The following is a 13924-nucleotide window of genomic DNA, read 5'->3' as shown; positions in this document are numbered from 1 at the left end:
TACAGGGGCTGTTCACCTCAGTGTGCCCTCTGAATGCCTCCTTGTGTGTTTTGGCAAGCTGACCCAGAACTTGGAGAGAGGGCATCTCCCAAAGCTCTTTTCCTCTCAGCCAATATGTAGCTTGGCTGAACAAAGCTGCCTTGTGCTACCTGCCCAGACAATAGGACACTGCGAAGCCCCAGCCTCAACTTTAGCTTTGTGTGTGAGAATTTGGGGATGAGCAGAGATGCCTGGGCTGCAAAGCCCGAGTCAAGATCCAGGCTCTCAGCTCCAGATGGCTAGAGGCTCTCCAAAGGAACTTTCACAGGAAATCCAAGGTCACCAGCAGAGCAGTGAGTGCATCAGAAGCCCCGCCCCAAACTCCTCTGGCTGCCTCCCTCACACAGCACTGGGCCAGGCTGGGTGCAACTGGGGTGTGGTCAAGGCGCCTCAGCAGGGATCCTGTCGAAGGTCAAGGACTGGAGGGCTGGTGTGTGGACACCTACTGAGCAGAGCCATCCCAAACCCCACTGTCCTCTGCTCTTCTCAGTCCTTGTGTCCCTCATTTCAGCCCCTAGAATCACCAGCACCTAAGCCAGAGATCTGGAAGTCATGCTTGATCCTCCCCTACAGTACCCTAATGCTAATCTCAGCTCCTAAGCTTCACCTCTGTCCCCTGACCTGGCCCACCTGTCTCCCATTTAAAATGCCCGTGAGTGCCCGCAGGGCTCTCCTTGGCACTCAGTCTAGCCCCACTTGATCCCATCCTCACTGAGAGCCACCATGGTGGCCTCAGAGGGACCCCCCAATGCCATGGCCTGGCATCCCTGCTACCCCTCCAGGCCCCACTCTGCTCTCTGCAAAGCCCAGCTGTTCATGCTCTGTGCCCCCTGAGCCGGGCATCTAGGGTCTCAGTCACCCAGCCTCTGGCTTGCCCAGCAAGTCCTCCATTCGGCTTCAACACTGGAGCTCGGACAGCACCTCTGTCAGGAAGCTGGCCTGTTCACTCTGTTCCATCCCTAGAAAGAACTGCATTCCCTTCATTGCATCTCATACTTGCTTCTGGCTGGCCTTTTGCTGTTGCAGCATAATCGTGGGTTTCCACATCTGTGTCCCCTGCTAGGCTGGGTGCTCCCCAAGGGAAACAGCCTGTTTTATTCAGCCTGCATTGCTGTGGTCCAGCCCAGGTACGTACAAGAGAGGAGGCAGCAGTGGCTGTCTGCCAGCCGAGAGAATGACTGAAAACAAAGACATTTATTTGCTTTATTTGTTTTTGGACAGTGGCACATACTCTATTTTTCACACACGTGGCAGCCCCAAGCACAGAGGCATCCATAGGCACCCAGGAGAAAATGGCCGTGGCCTAGGGGGCTGTGGACTGTGGTCCCATAACCGGTTCCTTCTTCAGGGCTCCAAGTCACTGCCAGGGCCAGCCGCTCCTCACCCCTACAAAGGAGAACAGGTCATAGTTCAGTCACCGCTCACTCTGCTGGGACCCCTGTGCATCCTCCAGGCCTCAGCTCCAAGAGGGCCCCTGGCTCTTGGGATGCCCCATCAGTGTCACTGCTCAAAGGAAGGAGTACTCCCCAGCCAGTCCCTGAGACCTGGGACTGGCTCTCTTCACCTCCGTGCCTGGTGCCCACCCAACACACACCTGCATCGGCCCGCTAACATGGACCCTGTATCCATCTGACCTCCCTGCCTCCCCTTACAGAGGGGCAGGCCTCAGCCCAAGGCTGCCTTGCCTCACCAACATCTCCCCTGTTATCTCACTTAACCACTCAGAGTTCTCTCAGTGAAGCCAGTCAGAGAGAGTGCTCTGGTGTGCGAGAGCCCTCACAATCAGGCTGTTTCTTGCTGGAAACCTGCCTCCGAAGCACTGCCCACGTCCACACACATGTACACGTCCCTGGGCTTGGAAGGCACCACCCAGGTGTTGGCAGGGACTCCGGGGAGGTGCCTCCCATCCTGGGCTTCCAACCAGGCGGGACTCTGTCTGCCAGAGATGAGGATTCCTGCCACCTGGGGCTTCTAGAAGCACATCCCTATCAGAGATGCTCAAGGCCCCATCCCTGGCTCCACCAGGAGTTTTCTGAGGCAGAAGTTGGCAGCAGGCAGCAACACTTGCTGCATCTCAGCACAGGGCGCAATGTGTGTGTCTGTGCACCGAGGCCCTGCGGGAGTAGGGGGAGTGCGCTTCTTCCGAGGGAACGCTGCATATGCAGCGGGAGCAGGGCCGGCCTCGGCTGCTGCCAGTTGCTCAGTCTCCAATTTAGGCTTTAATAACGCCGGGGGATGGGGGCTGGGGGCCGGGAAGGAGGGAGCCAGGCCTGGCAGTGCCCCAGAGCCTCTCTCAGGCGTGCTAGAGCTACATAGAACACACTGGAGTTAAATGCAATCTGTCTTCCTTCATAATCACATTTTTGCCTCAGTGCAATGAAGATATATTGGTGAGATGTGTTTGTTAAAGATATACTCTGCTGGGGGGAGGGGCTGAAAACCCTGGGGCCATGGGCCTGAAGGAAGAAGAGAGGGAGGGCGGTCAGGGGCTGAGGGGTGCCAGAGTGCTCTGTGGTGAATCAAGGGGGTGCCACGGCAGGACCCCAAGTCTCTTGCTCAGTAGAAAGTTAGGTGCATGTTGTGCAAGCCTGGGTGATGGCCTGCAGATCCCAGCAGGGCAAGGGTTCCTGTGCAAGCCTTCACACGCACCTTGGTAGATATAAAGGGGTGCGGGAGGGCCCCTTGTTTCCACAGCCACGTGGTACGGTGCAGGGCGTCTGGCCTAGCTCTGCTCTGTGCTGCAGGGACCATTGGCAGCACAGCTTCCCGTGCTCCACAGCAGGTTGGAATCGTGATCTACCCAGGCTCTGCGCCTAGCCAGTGCCGTGCGGAGCTGTTGCGGGGCTCCAGGCTGTCCCACCGCCTCCTCCAGGGAGCAGGCCTCAAGGCCCAGACAGGCACCTGCACCTTGTCTGGGAGAGGCAGCCAGTGTGGCAGCAGCTTCGCCTCCCAGGTCCCAAGCTGATAGCAAAGTGAGGAGGGTTCTGGTGAGGCGGGTCCACTGAGGAGGAGACTGCTAGATCTAGCTGGAGGGCCACCTGACCTCTGGCCTCAGCCTCTCCACCATCATTACCTCCAGCAGCTTGTCTCCTACTCAGACAAAAGGAGCTCTTCTATGGGAAGAAGGTCCCATCCTCCAGTCCTTTGAACAAATGTGTCAGACTTCTGGAGAGGTCCAAGCCAGGTGCCCCAAGTAAATGATGGGGAGGGGCCAGGTCCAGCCTGGGCTATGAACTGTTGGGCTTGGGAAGAAGGATGGAATTGTCTAGAAGAACAACAGTGGGGAGGTGAGAGGACAGGACTGGGAACTGGCTGGGAGGGTCAGGGATGGAGGGCAAGACCTTGGGACCAGGTCTCAGGAGAGGCCCACAGTCAACCTCAGACATCTAGGATACCCCACTGCTTCCCTGCAGGAGGGCTGGGGATGTGTGAGACCTAGGACCACTATGACCCCCTCCCACTCACCAGGGGCTGGATGCCAGCATGCCCCTGCAGACCAGCACAGAAGTGAGATGGGCTGAGAGGTACCCTTCGCTCCCTCGCACATTCAGGCAGGCCACACCTGCCTGCCACACCACTCTTTCACCTCCCTGAACCCAGAGGCTCTTCTTCTAGGGCTGTCCCTGCCCTTTCTGGGACCCCTACCCTGCACCATGGGCCCTCCTCTGAGCTCCCACCCCCAACTGCTAAAAGGTTAAGAAGTAGGTGGCACATATGTGCCCTTTTCTAGGTGACTGCTCCTTTGAACATGGGAGCCAGAGATGCTCCCAGACCCAGAGCTTACTCAGAGCCGCTCCTGGACCCAGTCTAGTGGGGCCCAGTGCCTGGGCCCGCTTTTCCTAACCCAGATATCCGAAAGCAGTCATGGGATCAGCAACGCAGAACATCTGAACCAGGAAGTGCAGAGGAAATTGAAGGCCTGAGTCTATCACTGTGCAAAAGGCAGAGGCTTGGGGTTACCATGTCTGACTTAGCAGACAAAGACAGGCCAAGAGAGTACAGCACTCGTGCCCTGCCCCCATACACCCAGCAGCCCAAGGGCGCAGGCAGGGAGGGTAGGGCATGGCCTTACCTTGTGGGCAGCACTCACGCAGTGCTGGTAAGCCTTGACCAGGTCTGAGCACAGAAGCACCTCTTGTAGGTGGTCGCGGTAACAGCGGAGGATCTGGGCCTGCAGCCCTGAGCACACGGGCTCTATCCTGCGGGGCCTGTAGGGACAGAGAGCAGGTGGGCCTGAGGCTCGGTCCTAGTGGACAGGAGGGCGATCAGCTCACTCACTCAATACCATGGGCGAGGCACCTGGTGGCCGACATCATCCAGTTACCCCTCAGAGAGAGAACCAGGGGATGCAGGGGCTTGAGTGCTGTCACACAACAGTAGATGCCAAGGGGACTGGGATCCACACTGGCTCTGGCCCTAAGGGGGCCAGCTGGAAGCCTCTTGTGCCCCCACCTGACTCTTCCTGCCTCAGGGGTACACCTGGCTGTGACTGTGTGATCACACACCCTACAACTCTTTTTTCATATGAAGTTGTTAATCTGATTTCAAAACCCAATACATGCACAATGAAGAAACCTGGAAAAGTATAGGAATGTCTAAAAAAATATATAACATTTTTAGAACCTCACTTCCTAGAGATCACCTCTGCAGTACTGAGGGGATGCTTTACTCTTTTTTTCTTTCTTTATCCAAGTAGGTTCAGAACCTACAAAAAAAATGAGTATGTTTTCTAAAATACAAAACAAAACCAAGTGAAATAAAGATCATGCTAATAGAGATCACCAGCGTGACTAGTTTCTCTCTTTCCCGACTCCTTCCATTGCCCCCTCTCCCTTCTCCTTTCCCTCCCGCCAGCATGCGTGCACTGTGTCACACACACACACACACACACACACACACACACACACACACACACACAGACACACGCCTGCACACACTCACGAGGCATGTCAGGCATCATCCTACTCTTGGACTCCTAGCAGCTCTGAGCGGTATGTGCTATGATTTCTCATCCCTTGATGCAAATCAAGAAACTGAGATACAGAGGATTAAGTAAGCTGCCCAATGTCGCACACTGGGAAGTGGAAAGGGGGCAGACATATTTGTTTATATGGGTTTGGTCGCACTGTTTCCACAGATTGGTATTTCAGGCCAGGTCCACGCGGGAACCTTCGCTGCCAGGGACGGATCCACGACACCTGATGCGACCTTTCAGAACAAATACCACTCATGGCCAGGGCACTTGGTAGGAACTGTAAAAATACAGAAAGCCATTCCTGGAGGTTCTCAGCCATGAGACCGTCACTTTGATGCTTGACGTAGCTCTGTCTCTGTCACGCAGCAGGGAGACTTGTGGGTTCGTCATTCTCCCAGTCCAGTGTCTCTATATTTTAGAAATCCAGCCATGCAGTCGGTGCTGGAATGGAGTAGCATCATTATTATTTTAAACTAACTCAAACAGACCGAGTTCATCAGTTAAGAACAGCAAGCAATGGAATACTCAGCGGCTTAGCAGGTAAGATATGCAGTATTTACTGATCTCATTTTACTAGCCTGGAGGTGGCACTTCTGCTATTGCTGTGCCACCAACAAGGGCACGCGGGCCTGGGTGCTTCTTCCTTCCCCTGCACCATCCCCATGTGTTGGCTACCATCATCCTCAGGCCTGCTTTCTCAGGAAAGGAAAATGAATAGGTGGTGGTAGATGGAGGCTTCCTCCTCCCGGAAGGGAGGGGAGCAGAAAGGATGGCTCCCATGGCTATGCTGGCCTGGCTCTGCCCCAACAATGTGTGATTCTATTAGGCTTTGAGGATATGCAGCCATGGAGCTGAGGCCAGTCCTCTAGTACCATGCCACTCTAGTCCTTGAGATCACGGTCCTGCCTTATGTCCACATGGCATAAATGAGGTATTACAGATTTCTTACTTAGGACATATGGGGTCTTGTCTTAGCACTAGCCTCCAATCTTCGCACATAGAGGGGCAGATGGTCTCCTAGGATTCACGCTTTTCCTCTCCGGACCCGCTTTACTGGGTTCCGCCTGCCTGTGCCCAGAACTGGGGTCACTGGGGTGCCCCTTGACTCCCCCCAATGCTTGTAGGTTGTCTCTCCATTCTTGTATTTTGACTTGGTGGCATCTAATTGTGAGTCTTTCAAAGTGTATTTTCAGCCTTTTGCTGGGCATTTCATCTTGGACAAATTCTCTCTACGGCTATGCTAATTGCTTCACTTCCAATTGTTCTGCCATCCTCCCTTAGGACACTGGGAACGCACAGATTTTTGCTTTCAGCCCTCCATCTCAACTATCCTCCCCTGTTTGTTTTACTCTCTGGTTCTCTGTTCTGGGGAAGATAGAACTTGTTTTTTCCCAGCTCCAGACCTGCTCTTGGTGGGCTGAAGCCCATGAGGTCACATCTTTCTGTGGCTCTTTCCTGGTCCCTGTTGCTATAGCTCCTGAGGGCACAGGCTTTGTGGCATCCCCTTTTGTACCTCCTGAGAAAGCATCCCCCCCATCACATGACCCCCATGAGTCCTGTTCCTGGCTCCCGCCCAGCATTTGGCAGGGACTCTGCTGGCATCCGTGATCAGTGGAAGTGCCGGGCTCAGTGGAGGCAGAGCTGTAGCCCTAAGTCTGTACGAGGCCTACAGGTCTATAGGGAAACAGGACAGGTGGGGCAAGAGGGGCCTGGGCCAGGTGGTATGGCCAAGTTGCCCTGGAGCACTAGTTCGGAACCCATGAGCGGCCCCGCCCTCCCCAGACCTGCCACAGGGACCCTGGCTTTCATTTTGCAGGCTGTGCAAAGGTAGAGTAGTTATTTTAGATCTTGTCCCTCTCCGTCAGTGCCTACCTCCTTTGGTTTCAGGTCCCAGGATAGAGGCTCCTGTGCATTTTGTGGGTAAACATCACAGAACCCTCAGTGGGCTCCAAGTTTGGGAGAAACTGGGCCATGGCGAAATCCATCCCTTCCACACCAGTATTACCTCTGGGACTCCAGAGGCTTCTCTCCTCTGGGATTTATCAGGAACAATATGAGGAGATGGGATGGCAGGCAAATGTCAGCTGGAAGAAATTTCACCCGTTTGTCCACTAAATGGCTCTGAATGAAATAGGAGGAGAGTGAGAGCACAGCTCTCCAAATACAAGGCTTTCTCTGAAGCAAGGCAGGGCAGGGCCTGGGGTCCAGCCATTCTTGAAATCAGGTGCATTCTATCCAAGCATAGCGCCACCCTGCCTCAGGGTACCAATCAGCACAGATAGGGAGAAACAGTCAAGTCTTAGGAAGAGCTGCTTTTCAAATGCACAAGAAATGTATCCATAGCCTGCTAGGAACTTTCCAGGGGTTGAGATAAATCTTGCTTCCCTATCTGAGGGGAGTTTGCTGCCAAGTGCTTTAGACCTAACGGTCCACGTGGCTTGGAGGGGGTTAACGTCACCCAGGTGAGAAGGCCGAGAGCACATTGCTGAGGAAGGGGGCTCACCTCTCTGGCCCTTACCTTCCTCACCTGCAAATGGGAACAGCACCTGCCCTAGGCTGATGAAGGCCGGACAGGCATGTGTATGACAGAGTGTGTCATGAAGGGCTGCTCTCACCAACAACCTGGCTGTCAGTGGTCGGGCTAGGGTGGGAAGAGAGCTGAAGAAGAGAGGGTGGGGTTACAGGGCACTTGGTGAAGGGTCCAGATGAGGAGGCTTTGACACTGGGGACTCCAGTGGTCGGCTCAAAGGCGGGACTTCTCTGAACATGTCCCTCTCCCTGTAACCTAAGCTCTAGCATCTTCCAGAGCCTGTTCAGATCTTGCCCAGGTCTCACTGGTGCCTCTGTCCCCAGGAGTCTTACAGTACCCATCACAGTGTATTTTCTCCCAGGATCCAGCAGACCCATGAGTGTGATGCCCTGTGGACCAATGGGAAAACACACGTTTTGCCCCAAACCCAGGGGAAGGTTCTGGCTTTGCCACTTCCCACTGTGTGGTCAGGGGCTGGAGGGGGTGCCCGACTGAGCAGAGCTGCCTGAGACTCGGCAAGTGGGCAGCAATCCTCAACAACCAGCATGTTTTCCGGTCGCGTGGTGTCACACACACTGAAGAAATGGCTGAGTACTGCTTCCTCTGCACAAAGGGCTTTCACACCCTGCCTCCCCTGAGAGTTGGCGTGATGGCTATAGGTGGGGCTCATGATAAGCAGGTGGCAGAGATCACTGTGTCCACTCAGCAAAGTGGTCCCCAGAGGATCGACTAGGGGCATAACACATAGGGGCATAGGGAGTGAGGGCTTCAAAAAGACCAGCAATGTCATGATGACCTCTGGGCATTCAGTATCATGGAGCCCCTCTCCCTTCATGCTGCCCATGAACCCGAGATCTATCTCCTTGTTTCCATAAGAGCAGTGATAAAGAATACTTGAAAAAGGCAAAGCATTAGCCAGGAATGAAAACATACCCTTCCTTCCCATCCAGTGGCACCACAGTCAGGCCATCAAGGCCAGCAGTGAAGAGCTTCCTTGGATGCTCCCATTGCTGCCCAGCTCCCTGTCTGAAAAGCGGGAGTTGCTCTCACCACTGGGCACCACATGCTGGGAACCCCTCTACCTCTGGGTCGCCTGCCCCCCCCCTCCCTGTCTGGGCACACAGGCCCTGTATTCCTTTACCGTTGCCATGCAACCCCCAAGCTAGCTCATCCATCACTCCCACCCAACCTGGAACTTCTCCTCCTCCCACTTCCAATCCCCAGGTCCATTCCACAGTTACTCTATGGACCTCAAGACTTTGGAATCCATCAGGCCCCTGGAGACTTCAAGCCAAGCACCCTGTGTTATACCGATGCCTCATTTCCTTAATGGATTTCACCGTCTAGCACCAAGGAACCCCTCTCCTTCCCTAATTTCCTGCTTTCATGAGTGGCAGGCATGGCTATCCTTCTAGCCAGCCACCTGAGTTGGAAACTTGGAGTCATTCTAGATGTTTCCCTTCATCCTAGTTGTTTCTCCCACCCTCAGTCTATATAGCTGCTCCTGCCTTCATTCTTAATGTATCCCTTTTGCCTCTAATTAAGCCAGCCCTGCCTTTCTCCGTTCAAACTGGAAACTGAAGGTGTATCCATTCCACATCCCAAACAGCTCAGAAACTCATTATCCGGCTCCTGGTGATCTAACTTACCCGTATACCTGGGCACACCTAAATGGCACTCACTGCTCTCCCTTCCAACCATCCTGCATTGCCAAAGGTCTTTTATTCTCCCTCAGTTGCTCCACTGGGCCTCTGGCTCCTGTTTGTAGAAGCCCCATTTGACTGTCTCCGGCCTCCCCTGCCCCTCATCTGAGTGGTTCTCACAGTAGGGACCCCTAGGCCTTCTCATTGGCCATAATGATCCTTCTAGAGGGTCTTCCTCTCCCCTTAGTCTCCCTGAGCTCCCCTGGCCTCTCATTTGCCTCACCAGCTTCCTTCACCTGAGCCCCTCCCTATAGCTTCATGGTCTTCTTCCTCGTGTCTCTTGCACTGGCCTCACTGCCCTACGCGCACAGAGCCACCTCTTCACCACGGCATCCCTGGCTTCACATTCTACTTTGTCCACCAACACACTCGTTTTTCCAAAAAGTTGAAAAAATTTTCAAGCCCAAACCATGTGTGCCTCTTGCCTCCCTGTCAGCCGCTCTCCTTTCTAAGAAGCACTGCCCGGAGCTCCCCTACCTAGCACTGGCCCTGGTCCCCTGGTCAGCCTTGTGAGGCTCTTCAGGCTCGGGGCCATTGGCACAGTCCTGCTATGGCCAGCAGCATCACCAATCCCAGAGACTGGGAGGCCCCGTTCCGACTCTACTCCACTAGCCCCTCTCCTCTGCTCACTGCGAGCTGTGGCCGCTGTTGTCCCCACAGCACTGGGGCCCCCAGTTCATGCTCCATGGCAGAGCTCTAGGCTGTTGTGGGCACTGGTGGCTGGGCAGCCCACCGGGACCAAGCAGGCCTGGTTCTCACTACAGCACACTTTGCCTCCTGCACTCTTAAACTGGCCACACGGGCCGGGTGCCCAGTCGTCCCTGACTTCCCTCACAACTCACTCCCACCTCCCCACCACACCAAAGGTGCCCCAGGATTTGTCTCCCAGAAGCCCCCCATCTATTTCCTCGTCCCCATCATTATGACAACAGATGCTTAAACTCCTCCTTACCTTCTCTTTACCCCTCCTCTTTCCTGTAATTGGTGATTTTTCTAGAACATAAAGCAGGCCAGATTTCTAAAAAAAAAAAGCAAGCCAGTTTAAAACCCTTTTTCTTGGGTGATTACAGCTCACTGGAACCTGTGCTAAGCATTACCTCGTTTAATCACCAGAAGAATTTTATAAGGCGGGAACAAGACTTTCCCTTAGTTTATGTTAAATGAAGAAAGTGGCTCAGAGAGACCTAGCAGCTTGCTCACGCTCATCCTCTGACAAGCAGACCCAGTAATCAGGTCTGAGCCTTCCTCTAGGCCTGATGCCCGCTGTGTTCCCCTGGCCCTTGAGCAGCCCCACACACCCTGGTGGGATCATCTATGTTTAGCCATGCAGTTGGTATCACTAGACCACGAGCCTGAATGCCCTAAGAGGTGAGGCTGCTTCCCCAGCACCTTACAAGCTGAGTGAGGGGGTTAGTCTCAGGCCTTAAGGGGCCTGCTGGCCTTTTGGCCTGGCTCTCATTTCCCCCAAGACACAAGTGAACCACAGGGAAGTATCCCAGACATGCCCTATGGAGCCAGGCGCTCCTGTCTGTGTCTGGTCCTTCTGTCTGATCTTGCCCCCCCCCCCCATGGGGCAAAGCCCGAGTAGCCTTCCTTAACTGCAGGGACCTCCTTGATGCATTCCAACCGCACACACACCACTGGATTTGGCCACACCTACCAGCCTCTCTCCACTTAAGGGAGGGCCCAGAAGACCATTCCTAAGACTGCCACACAGGGGGATCAGGAGGGAAGGGAACTCAGCTTTAGAAAGCAGCAAGTGTCCCATGCATTCATCTATCATTGTACCCAAGTCACAGGGCAAGACCACCAGATGAAGCAGACGCACCCACCACAGCTTCCAGCAGTTCCACATCCTTCCACATGCTCTGCCCTCACTGGCCAGGGAGGCGGGCTTTGGTCCACACCACTGAACCCAGGCTAGCACAGCCCTACAACTCCATGGGCCCAGTGAAAGCTCCAGGGCTAAAACCGCGCCCTGCAAGGAGAAAAGGAACTGGGCCATGGCCCACATGGAACAGACCCTCACATCATCTGAACTTCTCAGCTAGCGACTTTTTAGTTTTCCTGTAGCACCAGCTTTGGCTGAGGGGAGCTAGGGTTGAGTGTCTGCCACTTGTAGACAAAAGACTGTTGCCTAGAGAAGACAAGGTGATGAGACCGCTGGGGTCAAGGGCTCCCGGGAAGTATGTGGACACACACGTAACTCAGTGGATCGGAGAGCCTCCTGCCAAATTCACGTCCTTGGGAGCATCCGAGAGCAAACTTAATGGGCAACGGGTTATTGCAGATAGTTAGGAAGAGGTCATTCTGGGCTGGGGAGGACCCCAACTCTCTCTCTATAAGGAGAGACACAGAGACACAGATGCACCAGGAGGAAGAAGGCCACGTGACCACAGAGGCACAGACTGGAGTGACACACCTGCAAATCAAGGAGCACCAAGGCCTGCGGGCAACACCAGAAGCCCAGCGGAAGGCACAATAGCTGGTTCTGTTTGAAGGCTCCTGAGTGCGGTGCTTTGTCACAGCTGCTCCAGGAAATGCATGCAGTCACTCCTGCAGGAAAGGGTTGATCCAGGCTTGGGAGGCAGAGCTGGGAGTGCTGAATGGTGGTCGAGGGGAGGGTGTTAGTGGGAGGCAGGTGAAATCACTAGTTACCCTCTAACCAGGTGCAATGTGCCCCTCTCAGTGACAGAGGGCTCCTTGGCCACAGGAGCCACACTTCAATGAATATTCATCAAGTTCCAGGCGCTGTGGTTGACACAGAGTCTCACCTCTGCCACCCCAGTGTGGTCACCAGTTAAAGAAGCACTTGGTAGCTCTGACTGGCTTCACCTCATTAATGAGTGGGGGAACTCTCATTCATGACCAGATCTGCAGAGCTCATCCACATGCTCCTGGGCTGAGGGGCAGGCTATGGGGGAGGGGGGGCGATGACAAGGGGTATGCTTCTATGCCCAGATTTCCAGCATTTCTAGCACAGGTAGAAAATCTGGTCTCATTTGAGATTACATCTGGGTGGGCCTGTGGGCCTGGTCACCTGAAACCAATACTTGGGCCTACTGCATGCCAGGTCCTAAGCATAGCCACAACTGACCTGGGAGCTGGGCATTACCGTCCCAGTCTACAGATGGGGACACTAGTCTCAGAGAGGTGAAGTGACTTGCCCACAGTCACACAGTAGTGAGATGGAGAAAGGGTATGAGCCTGCTGTGTTTTGGCTCCACAGCTCCTGTTCTCCCAGCTCTTCTTGGGTCCATTTGAGCTCTATTTGGCCTTTGGAAAATTCCAAAAAGTTCCCAAAGAAGAAACAACCAAGGATACAAATAGAAACAAAAGACATTTGCCCCAAACTACAAGGTTGGCAGGGCTCCGGAGTAGAGCTAAAGTTGGCCACTCAAGGTGGGGTGGGGGGTGCTCCAAGGTACACACCCACAGGGGGAGAAGTGGGGGCGGAGATGAGGAATGTGAGGCCGCACAAAGCTGGTGACACACAGCAGAGCCGAGTGGGAAGGTGGGAAGGAGAAAGGAAATGAGGCCAATAGTCCCACCAGGGAAGCCAGCTTCGGGCAACACATGGGGGCAGTACCTCCTGCGGGTGCTTGTGGGGGGGGGCGTGTCACCCCCACATAGGAGCTGGCAGGGGGGACCTTGTGAACAAACCCAGCTGGCTCTTCTGCCTGAGCACGCTCAGCGTCCTCACATGCGCAGTCCCAAACCTCCGTGTGCTCTTATTTAATAAATGAAATCTCATCAACTTATCCTTCTTCCATTATCACTGCTGACATCAATCTGATAATATTGGCCTGGTGTGGAATTGGGCTATTATATGTCCTCCTGATATTTAATTTCAGAGAAACATCGGCAGGGGGTGAATATATGGAGCAGGCTTTTTATTACAGGCAGCAGTAAGGAGATTCCAAGTGAATTAGACATTCATCTTCGTCAGGTCCAATCTAGCTGTTCGGGAGAGGTTTTTGTTTTAACAGCAGCTAGGGATGGGGTGCTGAAGGGACCAGCTGGTTACCAAGGACTTGGTTAACTGGCTGCTATCGACAATATGCCATTCAGCCCGGGTAAGTGGAGCCCAAAGATCCCGCCATCGATCAGCCTGCCACCGGGGATCACTATCAGCTGCTCGATGCTGGCCTCCGGCTACCCCAACCCTTGGGCAGGAGGCAGCTATTCCCAGAGCCAGGGCCTGCCAAAGTGGCCCTTCTGCCCAGAGCCAAGGGAGGGCTCTGCTCTCAAGAGGCAGGGAAACACAAATTGGCCCCTGGCTGCCACTTAGTCTGTGAAGGAGAGGCTGCCTGTGACAGGATCCTTCCCGGGACTATCACTTCATATGCATATCCATGCACATGCAGTGGGGAAAGGGTCACTCCTGGCTTTGTTCCTCTGCCAGAAGAAAAATGAAGGATGCACCTTTCTTCCCAAGGACGCCTCCCGAGTCACTGGCCATGTGGGCTGGACACGGGCTGGTACCTTCTGGGTGTCTGTGATGAGGGAGGAACTGGTAGTGCTGCCGTGTCCAAGGAGGGCCACACTGAGACCACCTGGGGCCGAAGAGATTTCTTGTGCTGTTTCTGCCCATGAGAGACCCATGAGAGACCTGGCGTGGTCCCTCAGTGGCTGTGGCCTTGGTGTGGGGGGTCTGCGTAGCTGGGGTACAGTGCA

The 13924-nt window shown here is 54.5% G+C and overlaps 1 protein-coding gene across 5 annotated transcripts in view; it reads right to left on the bottom strand.

The window, feature by feature from the left end:
• Nucleotides 1–1228: 1228 nt before the first annotated feature.
• Nucleotides 1229–13924, bottom strand: part of CHCHD6 (coiled-coil-helix-coiled-coil-helix domain containing 6) — a 246316-nt gene continuing 233620 nt past the window's right edge. For 4 of the 5 annotated variants that reach the window (XM_082746860.1, XM_082746859.1, XM_082746857.1 and 1 more), the window contains 2 exons: nucleotides 4112–4247; nucleotides 1229–1425 (listed from right to left, as the gene is read on the bottom strand). In XM_082746860.1, the coding sequence (XP_082602986.1) occupies nucleotides 1397–1425; nucleotides 4112–4247 (165 nt within the window). In that variant the 3' untranslated portion in view covers nucleotides 1229–1396. Of the gene's footprint in view, nucleotides 1426–4111; nucleotides 4248–10199; nucleotides 10266–13924 lie in introns of all 5 variants that reach the window. The other variant, XR_014315950.1, reaches the window with a different exon arrangement.

This window comes from Mustela nivalis, assembly GCF_964662115.1.
Source record: "Mustela nivalis genome assembly, chromosome: 1".
NCBI lineage: Eukaryota > Metazoa > Chordata > Mammalia > Carnivora > Mustelidae > Mustela > Mustela nivalis.
This window is presented reverse-complemented; position numbering and strand designations above follow the sequence as displayed.